General features: G+C 36.7%; 1 protein-coding gene across 1 annotated transcript; it reads left to right on the top strand.

Moving 5' to 3' along the window:
- The first annotated feature begins 2,078 nt into the window (after positions 1-2,078).
- LOC136205627 (putative pentatricopeptide repeat-containing protein At1g12700, mitochondrial) lies at positions 2,079-7,321 on the top strand. The gene is made up of 3 exons (XM_065996307.1): positions 2,079-3,818; positions 4,534-6,656; positions 6,757-7,321. Exon 1 carries the CDS (start codon positions 2,319-2,321, stop codon positions 3,795-3,797), a length of 1,479 nt encoding a protein of 492 aa, XP_065852379.1. The 5' UTR covers positions 2,079-2,318; the 3' UTR covers positions 3,798-3,818; positions 4,534-6,656; positions 6,757-7,321.
- Positions 7,322-24,412: the final 17,091 nt, after the last annotated feature.

Below are 24,412 nucleotides of genomic sequence, written 5' to 3'. Positions count from 1 at the left end.
CCCAGCAGCTGCCAAGCGATCCGCCACGCGGTTTTGCTCCCTATAAATATGGGAGAAGGTAAGAGAATCGAAGGCAGGACGAAGCCTCAAGATGGCTTTAATGAGATTCTGACTCTTAAGACAAACAGCCTGTCTATCCGAAATCCTGTTGATAGCCTCCAAATTGTCAGACTCCACCGAAAGTCTTTTAACACCCATGCGAATGGCGAGTTTAATGCCAGACAAGATCCCCCAGAGCTCTGCAGTAAAGGAGGAGCCCGTACCTAAGTTATGGGTAAACCGAGCCAGCCAGGCGCCACCAGCATCCCGAAGAACTCCACCAGCAGCAATTCTGCCATTACTAAGGCAGGAGCCATCCGTATTCAACTTGACAACCCCTTCCCTGGGCTTCCTCCAACCAACTAACTGGACCTCTTTAACCGGGGAGGGGTGAACCAGGGGCTCTCCTTCAAAACTCTTTGTAATAACAGAGAGTTTTTTCGAGAAGTAAAACCGGAGGTCAGGAATAAAGACAGTCTTCTCAGCAAATAACTCTTCATTCCTCCATTTCCACATTTGGTGACAAATAATAGCGAAGAGAATAGCTCCGTGCTCCATACTGGCCAACAAATTCCCATTAACGCCTTCAGAGAACCAGTCAATATCAGAGAACCCCATAAAGGAAGGAAGGATGTGGTGAGGAAGGACCCCTTCCCAAACCTTTCTACTATTCGGGCAATCCCTCAAAGCATGGCACAAGGTTTCCACATGGCCGCTGCATCTGCTACAGGCACCAGATACAACCAAGTGCCTTCTGTGTCTATCTGCATTCGTGAGGAGCCTGTCTTTGACTCCCAGCCATAGGAAACTCCTAATGCGGTAGGGGACTTTGAGGGCCCAAATGGACTTCCAAATTTCCAAAGGAGGATCAGCCCTATTAGGGGTAAAAGCTTCATAGGCCGATTTGCAAGAATAAGAACCATTATTAGTCAAGGCCCAGCAGTGTCTGTCCTTATCCTCCTCCTGATTACTAATCTTCACACCTCTAATATTAAGGAGGGTCTCCAGGCTAAGAAAGGAGTCGAACTTAGACCAGATCCAGTCTCCCTCCGAGTCCACCACATCAGCAATTCTCCAGGAGAGGAGATCATTCGGCGGAGGGGCGATGCACACCTCAATCAACGTTGTGGACCTTTTAATAAAAAAGGTTACTTATAGTTTTTTTTAATTCTAATAAAATTATATTTCTTAATTCTATAAAATATATATTTATTTTTTAATTCCATTTATATTAATAAAATATTATTATAAAAAATTGTTCGATAAATTATTATTTTAATTTTAATTTAATTATACAAATTATTTTTATTAATTTATATATATTATTTTTTTTAAACAATATATATTATATTTTTTTTTTTTATAATAAACATGTTGATATTCAATAATTTATGTAATAACAATGAATTAAACGTTGCTGATACTATTAATTGCTTAAAATATTATTTGACCATTGATCTATCCAAAATTTTATCATTTGACTTCTGATTTATTCAAAATTTTATCATTTGGCCTATGACCTATTATTTGGTCACATTTGGCTAATGACCTATCCCATTTAGTGAAATTTCATGTATGAATACAACAGAATCGTTATCTCATTGATAAGTAACGATATTTTGATACTTGAAGTTGAAACATGATATTTCTTAAGGGTTATTTCTTAATCAAATGAAAATTTTGAATAAATAGTGGTTTAATCCTACTGTTAATTTATATACTAACAACAAATGAATCAAACATTGCTAATATTTTTAATCTATCTCAATTGAAAAGTCAATTTAAATTAGGTTATTTCTGAATCTTTGGGTATTAAATGAATTGATATAGGTTGATTGATTCCATTAATTTCAGGAAGCCTATAATATGGATTAATAATATTAAAATTGGCAGCAGAAACTGGGGTTAAATTGAAACTGTAAAAAAAATCCACTAAAAATTGTTACTGAGAAGATGAATTCAGTTGGAGAAAAATAAAATAATCATAAAAAAAAGGTGTAGATAAAATCAGACGATAAAAGACCTAACTTAGTTCTACATTCAAATCAAAATCCCCAATTTTCTCCATTTCCAATCTGCTTTTGTTATTCAGCTCTAGACGCCTTATTCTTTCTTCCTTTTCTCCATTTCATCAGATTCCTGGTTTCATTTCTCCCCTCCATACTCATTACTCTGCAGCTGAGGTCAATGAAGTTGTCTCTTCCTTCCATAATCTTCTTCGCACGAAGCCCCAGCCATCCGTAATCGAGTTCAATAAATTGTCTTCTTCACTGGTGAAGATGAAACAATTTCAAACTGTCATTTCTTTGTCCAACCAGATGGAATTGGTGAGTATTAAACCTAATGTTTATACTTGTAACATCTTAATTAATTGCTTCTGCCATTTACACCGTGTGGATTTGGGGTTTTCTGTACTCGCCAAAATTTTGAAGCTTGGTTTTGAGCCTGATATTATAACCTTCACTACTTTAATCAATGGATTATGTAGAGATGGTAAAATTGGTCATGCAGTAGATTTGTTTGATAAAATTGTAGCTATGGGTCATCAACCTGATGTGCGTACTTATACTGTGATTGTAAATGGTATGTGTAAAATTGGAAAATTGTATTTGGCTATGGGTTTGGTCAAAAGAATGGCTGAGAAAGGTTGTGAGGCTAATGTGGTGACATACATTATTGACGGTCTTTGCAAATGTAACCAAGTTGATGAAGCATTTGAACTCTTCAAAGAAATTAAAACTCAAGGAATTTTGCCAAATGTTGTCACTCACACTTCACTAATTCATGGTCTTTGCTATTCAAGTAAGTGGAAGGAAGCTTCGGCGTTGTTCGAAGAAATGTTGGAAAGGAATATAGTACCTGATGTAGTGACTTTCAGTATATTAGTAGATGAACTTTGCAAAGATGGAATGATAATAAAGGCTCAATCAATTTTAAGCAGAATGATTCAAACCGGTGTTGAGCCTAACACCATTACATATAATTCACTTATAGATGGATATGGTTTACATGGACAAATGCATCTAGCTAGGAAAGTGTTTGACGTGATGACGAGAAAGGGTTGCCATCTTGATGTCCATACTTACAACATCTTGATCAATTGGTATTGTAAGAAGAAATGTATTTACAAGGCAAAGCAACTTCTTTATGAAATGTCTTCTACAGGTTTAATTCCTAACCATTATACTTATAGTTCTCTTATATATGGCTTATGTTATACAAGAAGACCTCGGGAAGCTCTCAAATTTTTTAGAGATATGTGTGCAACCGGCTATCTTCCGGATGTAGTAACATACTCAACTCTGGTACATGGCTTTTGTGAAAATGGACATCTTGACATAGCATTATGCTTATTTCATGAAATGAAAGTGACCAAATTGAAGCCTAATATAGCTACATACAATATCATAATTGAAGGCATGTGCAAAGCTGGAAGTTTTAAGGATGTAAAGCAATTGTTATCTGGACTTTTTATTGATCGATTGCAGCCTACTGTTTACACATATACTATAATAATTGATGGACTTAGCAAGAGAGGATTTGTAGATGAAGCATATCAGGTCTTCAGAAATATGGAAAATGGTGTTTGCTTGCCAAATAATTGCTCTTATAATGTGATGATTCATGGATTTCTTCGGCGCAAGGATTTAGTCAAGGCAGCTGAGCTTATTCGTGACATGCGTTGCAAGGGCTTTTCTGCAGATAACACCACATTGATGTTGGTTGCTGAGAATAATGCCATTGTGAAATTACTATAAAATGTCTTCGAGCATATCAAGGTGAGATGATGAGTTGAAATTTACATTTATTACACCGGATTACAAATTATGTTTTGCTTCTCTAAATTATTGATACTCCAACTCAATTTATTTTAATATGAATCTAATCCCCCTATAAAAGTGTAAAGAGTCGGTCAAAATAGGGATAGAGATTCCTATGCTGGATGTGATTTTTTACGGAAAAAAATATTTGATTTCTTTGATAAGATGTTCATCTTTGTCCAATGGGTTGTATATTTAGTGATCTCTTATTGCATGGGCATCAACTTAGTAAGCAATTTAATCTGTAAAATAGCAATGTCAGAATAGAATGTGAGGTTAGCGGTAGTTAATTGCTGAAAATTTTCTTTCATTTGCATGATAGTTGCGAATCTAGTTTTATTTTCAAGCTACGAAATGAGTTTATGATACTTATTTCCCAGTGCATACGATTACATGATTTTTGATCTTGATTTAAGCTTTCTGAAATTAGTGTCAGGAATAATATTAAATAGTTATTATCAATCTATAAACAAGATGATCTGACCACATCAATTACCAAAAAGAGGCAAACAAATTTTAGTGTTGGATTTGTTATGGCTTAGATTATTTTTAAGGGTGTATTGTTGGGATCTCAAATGTTTGTACCTGTTAAAGTAAAGAACAAATCTATTAAAAAGATTTCATGCAGTGAACTCCGCTAATTAATGTAGCTTTATTCGGGTATATATTTCAGGTGTTGGCATTGGTATTGGACTTTTTTCTTTAATCCTTTGCAACTATAAGTTATGTTAGTTCTTGAAGAAAAGAAGAAACAGAATTCGTAAACAGAGACCTATCGAGCAGAATGGTGGCTTCCTGTTGCAGCAACGTCTCTTATGTGGCGGAGGAGGTTAAAAGGCAAGAGTATTTACATAAGAAGAGGTGGAAAGAGCTACAAGCAACTACAACCAAAGCAGATTTCCTGGCCAGGAAGAGACTACGACACTGTTTATAAAGGAATGTTGCCGGACAGTAGCATAGTTGGTGCGAATTGATCAAGAACTATGCCAATGTCTCACAGTAAAGTAAACATATTGCTAGTTTAAATTTCTGTTAATCATGAAAGGTATCTGCCTTTCATGTTATCTTTTTTTTGTATACTTTCTTTGGTATCTTAAAGTGTTGGTGAATATTCTGCAAATAAATAAATAAAAGGCTACTAGCGTACTTGGAAATGCAGCAGAATTGAGTTGGTAAGAATTTGGAGTATGTAACTTGTTTCTTTAAGAATTTGAACTTTGTTTTCTATCATCTTTGTCATTAGATGGAAATTTGTAGAGAAAATGATGGCTCTTTCTGCATCTGATGATACCCCAAATTTAATCTTATGTTTGACCCCTAAAGTAGCGAGGCTGTTAAAAGTCATTACATCTATACCCCAAATTTATGACAAGGATTTTCTGTGTGTTTAGTGGGAAAATGTAACAAGTTAGTAGTATGTTAGAGCTGTTAGAATTAGTCAAGGGAATCAGTAGAAGTAACCTGGTAGTACTGTTAGAGTTAGTAGTACTGTTTGATGTTTGAGAAAAAGGATTCCAAAAATTAGGGGTCATTTTGATTGTTGAGTAGTTCTATGTTTTAGCTTAGCATTTTGTCTTCAACTGAATCTTTTCTCATTACTAAAATGTTAAAATTTCAATACATGTTTGATACACTTTGCAGTTCAAAATCATCCATGTATGAAAAATGTGGATACTACTTTCTTTTTTGTAATAATAAAGTATGATTAATCAGTTCCAGGTTGTTTGGGCACACTTTAGACTGGTGCTTCCCAATTAATGTTGACTGTGTATATTAGGGCACATACTTGATAGTGTATAGCTTCTACTGCAATAAGGACATCACCTTGTTATTTATAACATTGCACAATAAATTGGCCTAATTTCATAAGGTTTGATCAAAATACTTTAAGATGTTTTTCTAAAATTGTAATTTTTTACTTTAAGATGTTTTTCCTAGACTGTTCCGGTTCTCCTATTGACTTCGTAGTGACTGCCTATGATGCTATATTGTTTATCTTATCAAGTTTAGTGTCTGTCTTTTTTACTGAAACCAATACTAGCTTAACTGTTTAATATTGTCTTCATTTATATTTGGTAGTGGATTTATCATGCTTCTATTGCAGCTGCTATATATTCCGATCCTATTGCAAATGTCAACTTTCTATTGCTTAATTTAGTGGAGTGATAGATCTTTGACTGAGGGTTACATTCCTGCTTCAATCATGTCCCTGTACTTTCATTCATCTGAGTACTGTTTTCGGTCCACTCGGTGTCTTCCACCTAAGTATGTGTAGGAGCACGGAGAGTTCTGGAACGAGCAAGTCCTTGAACTTGTGTGTATTACAGTATTATATGGCAACAAAAATCATTTTTCATTTTTCAAATGCGAATTAGATTAGAGACTGCAGGTATGGGTTTATCAATTTGATTTTTGAATATTGTTATACCTCCATACTGAGGATTTTTATCCTTCGTTTTACATTCATACTACGTTTAGATGGGAATACTGTTGAAATGATTTTTCTTAAGTCTTTCTACAGTGTTTTAATAAGAAGCTTTGTAGTCCAATTGCATTCAAACCAATATTTCATTGCATACAAGCTCTATTACAGAGGCTTTATCTCTCTTATGAAAAGGCTTTTGGACCATCTTAAAAGTTAGATGCAATGCTCATTACCATCTCAGGAATCTTTCTCCGCCTGCAAATTACTACAAGTTTTAGCATCACATTTTGCATAACAGAAGTTGGAGGTGTTAGCAACCACTCACAATACTTCCCTACCTAAGAGCATATTCCTATTGCTCAAAGAACAAGGTCGGTCGGTCCAATTCATTATATATATATATGGCCTCTTTTCTTTTCAAATAATGAATGCTAATTAGATTGTGTTTGTGTGTGAATGTTAAAATTGCAGCCTGGAATAGCAGTGCTTCTAATCAACACGTGCAACCAGACCGCCTTCAGAGTAACTGTAGAGGAGGAATCCAAACACAGGCAGCTACTCTTTTGGGTACAGCAATGTTAGGACCAAACAAGGCAAGAGTACCATTTGAAACCACAAGGATGTGATGCTACTCAATGTAAGAATATTGAAACTTGAGATTCCGAGCATGAATCCAGAGCTGGTTGATCATGGTCACCCATTCCATTGCTGCCTAGGCTGTTTTATCAGTCACATATTCAACCATGCATCCCAGACAAGAAAACCGTTAGGTGGACACCCGAAAACCTCTTTTACTCCAATCAAGAGTCGATAGGAAGGAAGCCCCAAATGTTTCAAGCCCTCAACCTGCAGATACAATACAATACAAGCCCTCATAAAGAAATAGAAGCTGCAGAGAGTTGCAGGGGACAACTTTTCGTGACCTGGATTTGTTATGGCTTAGATTATTTTTAAGGAATCTCAAATATTCATACCTCTTGAAACAAACAAACTCCAATTCTCGTGCTTCGAAGCTTCACCGTCTGCGTTCTCCAAGGTATCTAACTCCACTTCCTTGTCAGATATGGTCAATTAGTTTGGAATGCAGCAATAGTTAGAATGAGAGATTCGGGAGGCACATTACATGTGTTCGAAATGGAAGTTAATATGATATTGTTATTTTTTATTTGAGCTAATTAGAAATGCCTAACATGTTTAGGGATTAGCCTTGCAAACACTGAAGATAGTCAATACTCACCTGGTCTTATGATTTCTGTGTAGAATAATTTGTTTAAATAGTAGTAGTCAGTAGTCATTTGTTTAATTAGATTCGACCCACCTGTCTCCACAAAATTTAAGGTTGTACTGATTCCGGCTCTCCTGTTTTCAAAAAATTTAGCTCGGGTGTTATATTAGTACCCCAAAATTGGTCCAGGTCCCGTTAAGTCCTCTCTAAATCCAAAATTTAAATTTTTTTAAGGGTCTGTTAGGCTATCTCTAAGTCCAAATTTCTAATTTTTTTGGCTTGTTAGGCCCTAATAAAATTCAAATTTCTAATTTTTTTTGGCCTGCCAGGCATTTCTTAAATCTAAATCTCTAATTTTTTTTCACCTATTAGGCCCCCCTTTAAATCCGAAATTTTTTCTATTAGACACCGATTTAGCGATTTTTTTTTTTATTTTTACATTTCAAGTGTAAAATCGGCCTCCGAACTGAGCAATCCTGTATTCGCCACTGGAGTAATGTAAATACATGTTGACCACATTGTTGGAAAATTTATATATATAAATGAAATTAGTATAAATTCTAACAGTCATCCTTGTTCATGAACAGTTGTGTTCGTTCATGATTAGTCGTGTCAGTTCATGAACAGTGGCGTTGGTTCATGAATAGTCGTGTTCATTCGAGAACAGACATGTCTATTCAAGTTCTATATATATATGATTGAGCTATCAGATTGAATATACTTTAAAATATTATTCTCTGAAACATTTGTGCTATCTGTACCTGTTGTTTTGTTCTACTCCGGTGATAGCTATTATACACTCGGTAAGAGTTCGCTTGCGTAATCTGTTGTATCCTGGGAGACGATTGTCAATAGCGGCAAGATCTGTCTTAAGAAAACTGCTAATACAGACCTCAGATTTGTCTATCTCTTTCCTTTTAATTTCCTGTTTACTGTTCATGTTTACTGTTCATATTTTCTTTCTGTGTTTGTTTATTTTGGATTAATCTTTTCTAACATTCTTAAGACAGATCTTTTGTGTTTTCCAAAAATACACAGAAGGAAAAGGAAATTATTTTCGAACTGAGTAGAAATTATTGTATGTGTTTAGATGTGTTTCTTTTATCATGTTATGATATATTTTATATATATGGAGAATGAGAACCTGTTCGTTTTTTTATGATTGGGGTTCTAATTTATTTTTGTGTTGATTAATATACAATTTAGTGGTAAATTTTTTTTTTTACATGTCCAGAGTTTAGCAAGAAATATAATATGCACACAATAGCATATATAGGTTGATGAGTATTGTACCTGTAATATCAGCAACACTATTTTTTTGTATAATAAGCATAAAGCTGTACATAGACAATTTAGTTTAAATTGCATGAACCATTATGCTTTTACCTTGATCCATTGTTATGTTTTCTGTTTAGAATAAATAAATTTATGAAACGGAAATATCAATCAGGATATATGTCATGCTAAGAAGCACACTTACAAATATGAATTGGCCTGTATGTTCAAATTCTTGAATCTTGCAATGTTCATACTGATACCATTTTGCTTAACCTATTTTGATGTTTCCAAAAATGATGTTTACAATTTTTTTTTCCATTCTTTAAAAGTTCATATTTTCATATTTTATTACTAAATATAGCAATTATTTTGTTTCTTTGGAAATAATTTGATAATCTGATATAATTTGAACAATTATATCTGTTTATTTTATTTACTGTTAGTTTTGGAAATAGGTTATTATATTTTTTTTTCCTGTTTCTAACTTAATCTGGTTCAAGTTTCAGAAAAAAAAAAAATGGTTGAGATTGAGAATACAAACGGAACTAGTTCTAATGTGAATCAGAACATGGAGATTCCACCGCCTGCTCGTCTGCCAGTATCTATGCCAACTTCTGTCAGTCACAGTGAACGTCCTGAAAAATTCACAGGTGTGAATTTTAAAACGTGGCAACAAAAAATGTTATTTTACCTTACTATGCTTAATTTGGCTAAATGCTTAAAGGATGATCCTCCTGTAATCAGAGAGGATGAGGTAGATGCTGCTACTGCCTTTAATGCAATGGAAGCATGGAAGCATTCTGACTTCCTTTGCCGTAATTATATTTTAAACGGCTTGACTGATGCACTTTACAGTGTTTACCAAGTCAAGCAAACGGCAAAGGAATTATGGGAATCTCTGGACCATAAATATAAACAGAGGATGCTGGGGCTAAGAAATTCTTAGTTGGGCAATTTCTGAATTATAATATGGTAGATTCTAAGAAAGTTGTAAGTCAAGTGCAAGATTTACAACTAATTATCCATGAAATCCATGCCGAATGTATGTCAATTTCTGAATCGTTCCAAGTGGCAGCAATAATAGAAAAATTGCCGCCTGGATGGAAAGATTTCAAAAATTATCTTAAGCATAAGCGAAAGGAAATGACAGTCGAGGAACTTATTGTCCGACTCCGAATTGAGGAGGACAATAGAGGCACGGAGAAGAAAGTCTCCAATATGGCTAGTCAGTCTGTGGCTAAGGCAAATATGGTGGAGACAAATGAGAACTCCAAGAAAGGCCAAGGCAAGAAGCGGATATTGGGTCCTAAAGGTGGCATATCTAAAAATACCAAATTCAGTGGAAAATGCTACAATTGTAACAGAAAGGGTCACATGTCATCTAATTGCAAGCGACCAAAGAGGTTTAGGCCAAATGAAGCACATGTAATGGAAACCATTGAACAAGATGTATCAGAGATTGATTTATGTGCTGTGGTGTCGGAAGTCAATATGATTGATTCCAACCCAAGGGAATGGTGGCTAGATACTGGTGCCACACGTCATGTTTGTTGTGATAAGGATTCCTTTGCTAAACTGACTCCTCAAACTGGAGAGAAGCTCTTTATGGGAAATTGTGCTACCTCAATGATCAAGGGGATTGGGACTGTAATTCTGAAGATGACTTCTGGAAAGGAAGTAAAACTGCAGAATGTTTTGTATGTTCCAGAAATTCGGAAGAACTTGGTTTCAGGAAGCATCCTTAGTACACATGGTTTTAGGATGGTCTTCGAAGCCGAAAAGTTTATTTTGACTAAAGGGGGAATGTATGTGGGAAAAGGATATGTATCCAATGGGATGTGGAAATTTAATGCAATTTCTTGTAATCCAAGTTCAATGAATATTAATAAGAATGACGTTTCTTCCGTTTATATCATTGAGTCATTTGATTTATGGCATGGTAGACTTGGACATGTTAATTCTAATACGATACGTAGATTAATTAATTTAGATCATATCCCTTCATTCCCAATTGATTATAAACATAAATGTAAAATTTGTGTAGAGTCAAAATTAACAAAATGTTCATTCCATTCCGTGGAAAGAAAAACAGAACCACTTGATCTAATACATAGTGATATTTGTGACTTATTGCTATGTATATTTGCTTAAAAGCAAAGACGAGGCTATAGAGAAATTTATTCTCTATAAACAAGAGGTGGAAAACCAACTTAATAAAAAGATTAAAGTGGTGAGAAGTGATCGTGGTGGTGAATATGTTGAACCATTTGGGGAATTTTGCTCGCAACATGGTATTATTCACGAGGTAACACCACCATACTCTCCTCAGTCTAATGGAGTGGCGGAGCGTACAAATCGTACCTTAAAGGAAATGATGAACGCGATGCTAAACAGTTCTGGGTTGCCACAGAACATGTGGGGGGAAGCTATTTTATCGGCAAATCACCTTTTAAATAGAGTGCCCCGTAAGAAATTAGACAAGACCCCATATGAATTATGGAAAGGAAGAAAACCTACCTATAATTACTTGAAAGTGTGGGGGTGTCTTGCTAAGGTAATGGCTCCATTGCCAAAAAGAATGAAAATAGGTCCAAAGACGGTGGATTGTATTTTCATTGGCTATGCGCTTCATAGTAAGGCATATAAATTTCTTGTGCATGAATCTAAAAATCCTGAGATTCATAAGAACACCATCATGGAATCAAAGAATGCATCATTCTTTGAAAACATATTTCCTTGTAAGGAAAAAGAAGATGGTTCGAGACCCAAACGGGCTTTAGAAACTGTTGATGATAACAGTCAGGACCCTCAACAAGAAACTGATGTTGAAATTGAGGAAGAGGCTGAGCCTAGAAGGAGTAAGAGAGCTAGGGTAGAAAAATCATTTGGTCCAGATTTTCTAACCTATATGGTAGAGGCAGAGCCTCAGACCTACAAGGCAGCTGTAAGCTCAACGGAAAGCCCTTTGTGGAAAGAGGCTATAAGGAGTGAAATTGAATCCATCTTGCAAAACCATACATGGGAATTAGTAGATCTTCCTCCGGGAACGAAACCACTAAGCTCTAGATGGATTTTTAAACGGAAAATGAAAGCAGATGGAACAATTGATAAGTATAAGGCCAGATTGGTTATAAAAGGTTATAGACAAAAAGAAGGTCTTGACTACTTTGACACGTACTCTCCCGTGTCTAGGATAACATCTATTAGGATGATACTTTCAATCGCCGCTTTGCGGAACCTTGAAATACATCAAATGGATGTTAAGACAACTTTCTTGAATGGAGATCTTGATGAAGAGATCTATATGGAACAACCTAAAGGTTGTGTAGCTCCAGGTCAAGAAAGAAAAGTCTGTAAATTGGTGAAGTCTTTATATGGATTAAAGCAAGCACCAAAACAATGGCATAAGAAGTTTGATGATGTCATGATGACAAACGGCTATCAAATAAACGAGTGTGATAAATGTATTTATGTCAAAACTACAAATGAAGGATATATCATTTTGTGTTTGTATGTTGATGACATACTTATTGTTGGAAGTAATGACAAGATGGTGAAGAGTACCAAAGACATGTTAAACTCACGGTTTGATATGAAAGATATGGGACTCGCAGATGTGATTTTAGGTATCCAAATCAAACGTTCACCTAGTGGTATCATCTTGACTCAGTCACACTATGTGGACAAGATTCTTGACAAGTTTAGTAAGAATGATTCTTGTATTGCCAGAACTCCAATCGACACTAGCCAACATTTATGTAAAAATAAAGGTGAAAGCGTTAACCAAGTAGAATATGCAAAAGTTATAGGCAGTCTAATGTATCTCATGAGTTGTACAAGGCCTGATATTGCTTTTACTATCAGCAGTTTAAGTAGATACACGAGTAATCCAGGGGAAATCCACTGGAAAGCCATTGTAAGAATACTTCGGTATTTAAGACATACTCGTGATTATGGATTGCACTATACGAGAGAACCTTCCGTGTTAGAAGGATTCTCTGATGCAAGTTGGATATCTGATATAAAAAATTCCAAAGGCACGAGTGGATATGTGTTTACTCTAGCAGGAGGAGCAGTATCCTGGAAATCCTCAAGGCAAACAATTATAACGAGATCCACTATGGAGTCTGAGTTTGTAGCTTTAGATAAAGCAGGAGAAGAAGCCGAGTGGCTAAGAAACTTCTTGGAGGATGTTCCTATGTGGCCCAAACCTGTGCCCACAATTTGTATACATTGTGATAATCAAGCAACGATTAAGAGAGCACGGAATGGGATATATAACGGTAAACATCGACACATGCGTCGTCGATATAACTCCGTTAGACAACTGATCTCAACAAGTGTTATTTCTGTTGATTTTATTGGATCAAAGGATAACACAGCGGATCCGCTAACCAAAGGGTTAAATAGAGATCAAGTTGAAAAATCATCGAAAGGAATGGGACTAAAGCCCATAGAGAAGAGGCGTTATGTGAAGGAAAACCCTACCTAGTTGACTGGAGATCCCAAGATCTAGGTTCAAAGGGACAACCTAATTGCATAAACCTTACGCGTTCACTGTAGGGGGATTAAACCCTAGTCCATTCCTAGATGTAAACAGTGACACCAACGGTAAAAGGATAAGCTATATGCTTTTAATGATACATTGTGCATCAGAAATTCTGAGCAAATAAAATCACCTATGTTAGAGTGAAGTGGGGTCGCTTCGATGGAGACTAGTGAGGGCCTAGTACTCTTAAACTCTCGCAGAACCAGGCGATGTTCATGACCATAACGAACATAACCATGAGAACCTATACCGGGTTATGTTGATATCTGTGTGGGGTATATCACTGTTTACACAAACGGCAGAATAGTTCAAAGCATCGCGTCTACTAGTCAGCCAGTAAAGTAAATATACTCTCACATGGGAAGGTTCAAGGCACATTAGCTACCTATCCTATACAGATATCAGCTGTAGAAAGTTATCACCACATCCTAATCGTCTCGTTTCCAATTTCATTTATGTGGGGGATTGTTGGAAAATTTATATATATAAATGAAATTAGTATAAATTCTAACAGTCATCCTTGTTCATGAACAGTTGTGTTCGTTCATGATTAGTCGTGTCAGTTCATGAACAGTGAATAGTCGTGTTCATTCGAGAACAGACATGTCTATTCAAGTTCTATATATACATGATTGAGCTATCAGATTGAATATACTTTAAAATATTATTCTCTGAAACATTTGTGCTATCTGTACCTGTTGTTTTGTTCTACTCCGGTGATAGCTATTATACACTCGGTAAGAGTTCGCTTGCGTAATCTGTTGTATCCTGGGAGACGATTGTCAATAGCGGCAAGATCTGTCTTAAGGAAACTGCTAATACAAGCCTCAGATTTGTCTATCTCTTTCCTTTTAATTTCCTGTTTACTGTTCATGTTTACTGTTCATATTTTCTTTCTGTGTTTGTTTATTTTGGATTAATCTTTTCTAACACACATGTCATATACTAACATGAAAGTTCAAAAGTTCTGGTTCATTACGTTTTTTAGTGTAGAAAGAGAAACGGAAGTTCAGGTGTTAGTTGAGACATTGTTAGAGAGATGAATGTTAATAATGGTAGAGGCCAACATAGTTTGGTCCAAGTGGTAAGGAGTTAAATCATTGCTTGTTAAGTTTGAGTTTCGATTAATCATCCCTACAAAATTTAACTCTTATATTGAATTATTCTTTAATTTAAGGAACTATAAAAAAAAAGTAAAGGCAAAATGAATAGCCACGAGTGTACTTTCCATTGATGATATGTCGAACCATTTCCGGATGTTGATGTTCAATCAAGATTTGTGCAAAATTCTTAGCCTCCGCTGATATGTGTCAAATTTTGCTTTTGGTTTATTTCAAATTGAGCAGTTGTGCTTGTCCAGCCGATTGGGTCCCTAAACAACTTCGGAGATTTTTCTTTATCTGAGGGTTCCGTTCCCACTTCAATCATGTCTGTCAATTGTCATCCATTTGACTACTGTTTCATGTTTGAAGCATGTCTACGAGCACAGAGAGTTGCTCTTCAATAGGCAAGTAGTCGAACATATGTGTTATTGTAGTATTATATGGCAACTGTTTTGACATTATGTTTGTTCCTTCCAATTCAGTGCTCTTCCTACTTCTGGAATTCAGTAAATGCACAACATACAAGCGCAGAAAAGGATGACTATGAGTCTATGATTACTCATTGAAGACTGAAATCCAGTAGCCTGACTGTAAAATAAGATACGTACATGATTTCAGTAAAATTCTGCCCTTTTACAGAGATAGTTAGACTTGCAATTCCATTTTAATCTAATTTGATCTATCAGATTTGTATACTATTATCCAGCTTCAGCTGATACAATTTTTGTCATTATCAACTATTGTGATTTCACTCTCTTCATAGATGCTGATTAACTGCAATCGAAGCTTTAGAAAATAAAGATTTATTCGCATTCGATCAACTTATTACTTCATCGCCTTCGGAGAAAGCAACAATCATAATTCCAAACAATTTTATTGGCTCCCTGAATTTTGGAGATATGGCATTAATCTTCTAAACTTGGTTTATTGGTACCTTCAACTTAGTTAAATTGACTTAAAGACTTGATTAATCATGTTTCGCCCTATGTTTGACTTTACTTGCCAGTTTGAAACTTTTTGTTCAAATGGTGTATTGACACAAGTAACTCCGCCTGTGAGGGTCACTTGGTGGCCTTTACAGCCGGTCCCAAACCCGGACAAAGGAGGAGGGTTGCGGTAGGTTTGAGGCGGTCAGCGTAAAACTTAGCCACATCTTATGACATGAACCATACTATAAATATCGTTGGGGCGTTCCCTACTCAGCGACGCACTGCACTTCCTAGACCCGGGTGTAGTGATAAATGTGCAAGGGTTGCTAGGTCGTCGTTCCGAAGCGGCGCGCCACCCCATGACTCGGGGGTGGTGTCAAATATGCAAGGGTTGCGGGTAAATAAGCTAGTCCACGGTAATGGTAGGGGTAAGGGTAGTAGGTTACGCTTTGGGACATGGAACATAGGTTCTTTGACATGAAGATTAGCTGAAATTGTAGATGTTATGAAGACCCAAGGCTAGAGAGATAGCTCCTTGGGGTTATAAGCTTTGGTACTCAGGAAATGATAAGGGTAGAAATGGAGTAGGTATTCTTATTGATAGGGAGTATATTGATGATGTAGTAGCGGTGTCTAGGAAGAGCGATAGAATTATGATTGTTAAGCTAGTGATAGGGGATGAGGTTGTGAATGTCATTCGTGCATATGCGCCACAAATAGGATTAGATGTCTCTATAAGACAAGCTTTTTGGGAGGACTTAGAGGAAGTGGTGCAACAGGTTCATAGGGATGAAAAAATGGTACTGGGGTGATCTCAATGGACACGTGGGTTCTAGGCGAGATGAGTTTGAGAGTGTTCATGGAGGGTATGGTTTTGGAGATAAGAATGAAGCAGGAAATGATATTTTGGAATTCGCATCAGCCTATGACTTGAGTATCATGAACACATGGTTTATGAAGAGAACATTCCACTTAGTGACTTATCGGAGTGGCGGTAATGCGGGCCAAACTGATTTATTCTTAGTAAGAAGTGCTTGGAGAAAGAGTTATATTGATTGTAAGGTGATCCTGGTGAGAGTACGACAACCCAACATAGAGTAGTGGTGCTTGATTTTTGAAGTAGGAAATGTATAAGAAAACAAACACCACAAGTAGAGACTATGATTAAGTGGTGGAAATTGCAAGGGGAGAATCAACAAAAAATTATGGATGATATGACCAAAAAAGATGTTTGGACTTGTAATATGGATTTAGATATAGATTCGATATGGACTAAGCTGGAGCATAGTATAAGGGAAGTAGCGAAGGAAGTTCTAGGGGAATCTAAAGGTAGCATGCCACCGGGTAAGGACACATCTTGGTGGACAGAAGAAGTACGACAAGCAGTAAAGAGTAAGCGAGAATCCTATAAAATATTGGGGAAATGTAGGAGTGACGAGAACTACGAAAAATACAAAGAGGCTAAAAGGGAAGTAAAGAAGGTCATACGAGATGCTAGAGCAAAGGTGAATCGGGATCTGTATACAAGATTGTATACGAAAGAAGGGGAAAGAGACATATATAGAATTGCTCGGATGAGAGATAAGAAGACGCGAGATCTCGGAAAAGTTAAATGTGTGAATGATGTGGACCAGAAAGTCCTAGTTGGAGATAAGGATATCAATGAACGATGGATGTCCTATTTTGATGACTTATTTAAGGGAGATCGCAGACAAGATGTTGGAGATATAAGTATCCATCACGATATGATAAATCATGAATGCTTGCGGAGAATTCAAAAGAGTGAAGTCAAAATGACATTAAGTAAGATGAAGTTGAAGAAAGCAGTAGGACCTGATGGCATCCCTATTGAGATTTGGAGATGTTTGGGAGAAAGAGGAATCGAATGGTTGACGACGTTCTTCAACAAAATTTGGAGAAACAATAAGATGCCATCAGAATGGGAGAAAAATATCTTAATCCCTTTGTATAAGAACAAAGGCGATGTCCAAGATTGTGCCAACTATCGATGAATCAAATTAATGAGTCACACTATGAAACTTTGGGAGCGAGTGATCGAACAAAGGCTAAGAAGGACGGTGAAGATCTCGGAAAACCAGTTTGGCTTTATGCCGGGAAGATCTGTTGGAAATAGGGCTAAGGTATAGCAGCGGAAATATAAAAAATTTTAGCCTACTTCCTTTTAACCATAGGATCCGTTAATCGTTATTTCATATAAAGAGGGATAAGAAGAAATACCTTTCGATGAACAATCTACCGTTGTTAAAGAAGCGCCCACAACTTCAAAGGAGATGTAAACTGTTTATCAATCTGCCCCTATCCGAAACAGACCTTCCAGACCTCCGAACGACAATCCCTTCGGTGGAAACGTGGAAGAATATGTCTAGAAGCTACTGTCCAACAATCGCGACGATCCGACGGTTCAATCTCCGGGAATCCTCGAAATAGTGAACTGACCTGATGTAGGCGAAGAAAAACGAATTTCTCCCTTTTGATTGTTTTTCCTTCTTTCGTGAACACGGTGAGATTAAGTTAGAATCAACCCTTATGAGATGCAACCAAAATAGATTGCCTCTAACAAACCAACACAAGATCAAAGAGAAAGAGGGATGAATAAGATTAATCAATCGATGGAATGCCGAATGAATTCTAGTTCACGAGCTTGGGAATAGAATTCTTTTTCTCTCTCTAAGATAGCAATTTCGAAAATCACTTGTAGGGGAGGGATTGTATGTTTCGAAATTCCAAAGGGAAGGGGTATATATATTAGCTTGTCTCTAAACCGTAGTTAGATAGGAATAAGTTACTTAATAGGAATTCCATTCGGAATAGGATTCCTAATTATTATCTTATAATATATCAAATACATTTAGGATAATAATAAATAACCTAATTGGATAATAATAGGAGTATATTAATCTAATTAAAACTCCTAATTAAATTATCTCTTAATTAATTTAATTCACAATCCTAATCTAATTAGGATTAATGGAATAAAATTAATTCCTTCCTAATATATATAAATTTCGGCCCCCTCCTAGTATTTGGGCCTTACTGGGCTTAATTGGGCTTCCATCTATTAATCATATCCATCTCTCTTTTTGGTTCCAAGTCTTATGTGTGATCCATTAGGTCCTTACTACTTCTGGCCGTATGCAACCTATTAAATTAATTTCTTCAAGAATTATATTTAATCTCTTGCATAACGGAATGATGTACAGAGTATGTTATTGGCAAGTCCGTAATCATTCCCCCAGAGTTCGTTAAGAAGACAGGTTGATTCTGTCGTTAACCCTTCCGTATTAGTTACGGTATAATTCGATCCTTTATCAACTACATCCTTGAACTGAATCTTATGACTATGGGTAATGTCAAGTCACATATAGCGAGACGTTCATTTTACTTGTTATTGGCTGAGTCAACTCAAATAGATAGGTTAAGTGAAATCTGTATTTCTACTCTTAAGCTATCACCTTGCAAGGATTTAGAGTCGAGTCTTCCACAAACGATCATTGGACGTATCTCCCATTCATCGGGAGTGATAAATGCTCAATCCAATGTATAACTACCCTGACATTACCTCCTGTGACACCCAACCTTTGTAGTTCACACCCCAGAGTCATCTCTGTTAAGGATCGTGGGACCACGCGATCAAAGTCTCAAATTCAGTAATTTAGGATGACCAATTAACATTCCTTTGAGTCTGAGGATTATTTATACCTATTAATACCAATGAGATGAACAGGTGACAAGGATGAATCTACCCATCATGTTATCTCAAGTCGGATCCCCAATCCTAATGAACAACGTTTCACCGGATCTATGTAACTGTCCAGATATCTATATATGTGAAGCTTGTGAGATCAGCTTTCTGTCGGACAGAAGACATTGTTACATACAAGTCTCAACTGTGATATATCAATCCTAAATATATCACTTGACTTGGGGTGGTTTTAAGTTTATTAGTTTATTATAAAGTTTTGTCTCACTTCATGCTTGTATGAACACTTTATAATCACTTTAAACAAACTTACGTATTTCCTTTTATTAGACTTTATTTAGTGCTTTAAAAGGGATTGCCTTTATATAGTTATAAAACATATATCTTATTAAAACAAATGATATAAAGAACAATTCATTTACAATAAGTTTGTATCCTGCAACAATTGTCTGTAGGACACTAAACCCCAACAAGATCAACTATGGAAGCCATCCATCTAATGAGACAATTAATGGAGCACTATCGAAATAAGAAGAAAGGCTTGCATATGGTTTTCATTGACTTGGAGAAAGCATATGATAAGGTACCAAGGGAAGTACTTTGGTGGGTCTTGATAAGGAAAGACATTTCACGGAAATATATTGACATCATAAAGGACATGTATGAGAGAGCATGCACGAGTGTACGTACTAGTGTTGGGAAGACTGAAGAGTTTCCTATTACGATTGGAGTGCATCAAGGTTCCGCACTAAGCCCATTTCTTTTTGCCATCGTTATGGATGAATTAACAAGTTCACTTCAAGATGGTATACCATGGTGCATGTTGTTTGCAGATGATATTGTGTTGGTTGATGAGACGAAAGAAGGAGTGGAGAGGAAGTTGGAGCCATGGAGACAAACTCTAGAATCTAGAGGCTTTAAGTTGAGCCGAAGTAAGACAGAATATTTGGAGTGTAAGTTTAGCGGCAATTGGAGTAGGGAGGCAGGGACAATCACCCTAGATGGGAGAGTTGTTCAGGCCTCGGATTGCTTCCGGTATTTAGGATCTATTATCCAAACGGATGGAGAAGTAGATGCAGATGTTGCTCATAAGGTTAAAGCTGGTTGGTCGAAGTGGAAGAGTGCTACGGGTTTCCTTTGTGACCTCGGCATGCCTAATAGATTGAAGGAAAAATTTTACCGGATGGCAATTAGACCAGCATTGTTATATGGTACAGAGTGTTGGGCAGTGAAACACTGCCACATCCATAAGATGTCGGTGGCGGAGATGCGTATGCTGAGATGGATGTGTGGTCATACGAGAAAGGATCGGGTGAGTAATGCAATAATTAGGACAAAAGTAGGGGTCACATCTATTGAGAATAAAATGAGAGAAAACCGACTAAGGTGGTTTGGCCATGTGAGACGTAGAGCGCTTGATGCGCCGGTTAGGAGAACCGAAGAGTGGCAAAGGGATGTAGTGGTGAGGGGTAGGGGAAGACCTAAGCAAACTTGGAGGAGAGTGATCGAGAGTGATATGAGTTTACTGGGAATTGAGAAAAATATGGTAGTGGGTAGGACGGAGTGGAGGGAGCGAATTTGTATCGCTCACACGACTTAGTTTTACGGTTTTATATGATGGTTCATGTTAGCCGACCCCGAATCATTTCGGGACTAAGGCTTTGTTGTTGTTGTTGTTGTTGGTGGTGTATTGACATAAGTCATATAACTTTCTAATTAAGTAATTTCGAATATCTAACATATCCTAGCATCGTCTCGTAGTTCCTCGTAGCGTTTGGACGCACAGGCCCCTTCTGGGTTCTAAGGAGGGTGACACCTTGACAATCAAACACTCAGAAGTTTGAAAGCTGAGATACTAAGTTAATGAAAGATAAAAGCTTAAGTTGATAAATAAGATCCAAAAATAAGTTATATTATTTATGATGATTACAAATTGAGGCGTGTTAAAAAGTTTATTTTGAACCTATTTTGATCGACTAAATTGTATCGATTGTCACTGAAGTTTGGAGTTGGTTTCAAAAAACACTGAATTTCATTTTATATTTCAATAAAATCATTAAACTTTTAATTTTATTTCCATAAAATCATTCTAATCATTTCAAACATAAAACATCATTGGAAAATAGTGACGTGACAATCACATTAGAAATAATTTAACTCTTTTGTATGACATGACAACCATGTAATAATAAATATAAAAATTATATTTTTATTTACTGAATTGAACTGTTTGAAATTTCCATGTGACAACTAAAAGTGAATTTTTACTTTTTATTTTTCTGTTGTCACATGGCGTATACATTGTTATGGTGTGGTTGCCGTGTTATACGTAAAACAGTTATTTTTAACATGGTTGTTATGTCACTTTGCATTTTTTTTTATTTAAACTGGTTGGAATGATTTTATTGAAATAAAAGTAAAATTCTATGATTTATTAGAACAAATGAACTTAGGCTAACTTTTTTTAACTCATCCCAAACTTTAGTAATTATGGATACAATTTACCCTATTTTCATCTTGCTTGGAGAAGTTTATGGCCAAATAGTTCAATTCTTGCTAATTTGAATTAGGGGTCGAAACCACTTTTAAAGTTGGCAGCCAAAATTGATTTAGTCCAAACTGGATTTTAGGTATCAACTTAGCCATATCGACAACTTTTAACAAATTAGTTCAAATTTTACAAATTTTATATATTAAAGCTGATAGTATTTATTTATTCAACAAATTTTACAAATAATGAAGTGAGTTTTTTTCGAATTTGTTAAAAAGTGATAGGCTTGCAGTTTTAAGACGGATGCAATTCTGATTTTAATAAATATACTACATAGTTATATACATATATATACAAGTCCAAATATCAAAAAGTTAGGAAAAAGGCTCAAAAATAGGATTTTTAAGATTCCAGCAGCTTTATCGACGGAAAATCCGTCGGTACACCGCTTTTACTGACAGAAAACGAAAAATTACAGAATGAGTCCAACAGTTTCCAGATTTATTAAAAGGTTTTAAATTTAATCTATTCTATTATTTTGGGCCTCCGAACTACCCAAATTGGATCATAGTCTATAACGGAGACTCCTAAAACGATGTTTTATTTCAAAACGTTATTTAAAAAAATATTTTTAAAATCTATATTTACAACGTTTTAATCCCGAACTACCCTTAAATCGGGTCGCGGTTCGTGTTGGGACTTTAAAACGAGGTTTTTACTTCAAAACAAAGCAAAACATTTATTTAATACAAGACGGGAATTAAATAAATACGGAATGAATAAATGTGATAAATAAATACCTTAAAGCAATAAAAACTATAAACTAAAGAAATAAAGGAAATAAATAAAATAAATAAAATAAATAAAACGAGTCTAGTCCTCGGATAATACCTCAAGATTGGTATTAACGGTTTGATCTCGGTTGATTCCACGAGTAATGATTTTTTTGGTGTTTTTTCGTGTTTGGTAAAATATTCAACTTTTAGGAATTTTCAATTTTTTAGGAAAAAAAATGTTTTCCCAAAAAAATCACTTTCTCTCTCTAAAAAATGTTTTAGAGTGAGAAGCTCCTGAAAATCCCCCCTCTTCGAATGCATGGGGATCCGTGTCTTTTATAGGCACAGATCCCAATGTTGGCGGACGCCCAACATCAAGTTGGGCGACGCCCAACAAGCATTGGGCGGATGCCCAACAGGCGCTGGACGGACGCCCTGTGCAAGTTGGGCGCGCGCCCCGGGCTATTGGGCGTGCACCCAATTGCCGTCGGGCGTGTGCACGACGCGGCTGGGCACTGGCCCAATGCCGCTGGGCGCTCTCCCCACGCCACCGGACGCTCGCGGTTGCCTACTTGCTGGTATGCAATTCTTCGGGATCCTTTCGTGGTTTTTTTTATATTTTTATATTTTTATATTTTTATATTATTGGAATCAACCGCTTTAACCGTCTGCTATGAGTTTTCATCACAGGTCCTCCGACTCGGTATCTACAGTTGCCCCTACTTTCCTATTTTGACAGTGACATGTGTGCTTTTTCGAAAAAACTTTTTCGCGAATGCGACACATGCAATGGAAAACATATTAAAGTAAACGACACATATAAAGTGGGAGGGGAAATACCTGATCTCCATGTCGCAAGTTCCTTCCTTGTCTTTAGTCTCTTCATCGACCGTCTCCCCTTAGCTTTTTCTAGCGACCCTAGTCTCTACATCGACTGCAGGTAAAATGGCTCTTTCTAGCGACCCTAGTCTCTACATCGACCGCAGGTAATATGGCTCTTTCTAGCGACCCTAATCTCTAAATCGATCGCAGGTAATTGGCTCTTTCTAGCAACCCTAGTCTCTAAATCGACCGCAGTTAATATTGCTCTTTCTAGCGACCCTAGTCTCTAAATCGACCGCAGGTAATATTGCTCTTTCTAGCGACCCTAGTCTCTAAATCGACCGCAGGTAATATTGCTCTTTCTAGCGACCCTAGTCTCTAAATCGACCGCATGTAATATTGCTCCTTCTAGTGATCCTAGTCTCTAAATCGACCGCAGGTAATATTGCTCTTCCTAGCGATCCTAGTCTCTAAATCGACCGTAGGTAATATTGCTCTTTCTAGCGACCCTAGTCTCTAAATCAACCGCAGGTAATATTGCTCTTTCTAGTGACCCTAGTCTCTAAATCGACCGCATGTAATATTGCTTTTTCTAGCCACCCTACAATGCACGCACTCGGGTGATTTTGGATTTTGAACTACCGTCGTCTGTGTTCTGACTGGAGTTACTGTCTCGCATGCTGAAGTCATTGATAGGAATGGCCTCATCCCTTCACTTGGAATCTTTTCGGGCTAAAAATTATTTCCCGGTGACCGTTGTCTGTATCTTCACTGGCGCCACTATTCTGTAAATTTTGACTGTCGTTTGGAGTCGTCTCCCTGGACAATGGTCACTATTTGACAAAAAACGCAGGCTGAAATGGACTGCAAATCGGAGGTTTGTGCACTTGGTAATTAATTATTTACTTTTTACCTTTACGTCACATCGTACCCTTTTCTCTTATTACTATTATTACCCTTATTAAAGGGTGGTGGGGTTCATTTCCAACCCCACACCTTCTCTCTCTTCTTCTCTTTCTCTCTCTAATCGTTTGAGCATTTTTGCGATGGTGTCGAGCAAATACGATGGCACGAAGGGTATGGAGGTGGTCTTTGAGGACTTGGCTAGCGTCGTTCCTTTCCAGAACCCTGTATCTCATCTAAGTCGGGCCAACGCCAATCGGGTAAGTACCTTCTTGCTTTTATTGGTCAAGACTTCTAGGTTTTAGCAACCGCGTTTGAACGTTATTTGCA

Source organism: Euphorbia lathyris, chromosome 9 (assembly GCF_963576675.1).
Source record: "Euphorbia lathyris chromosome 9, ddEupLath1.1, whole genome shotgun sequence".
NCBI classification, from domain to species: domain Eukaryota; kingdom Viridiplantae; phylum Streptophyta; class Magnoliopsida; order Malpighiales; family Euphorbiaceae; genus Euphorbia; species Euphorbia lathyris.
This window is presented reverse-complemented; position numbering and strand designations above follow the sequence as displayed.

Coding starts and splice junctions, on each gene's coding strand:
- LOC136205627 (XM_065996307.1), top strand. CDS start 2,319: ATGAAACAATTTCAAACTGTCATTTCTTTGTCCAACCAGATGGAATTG.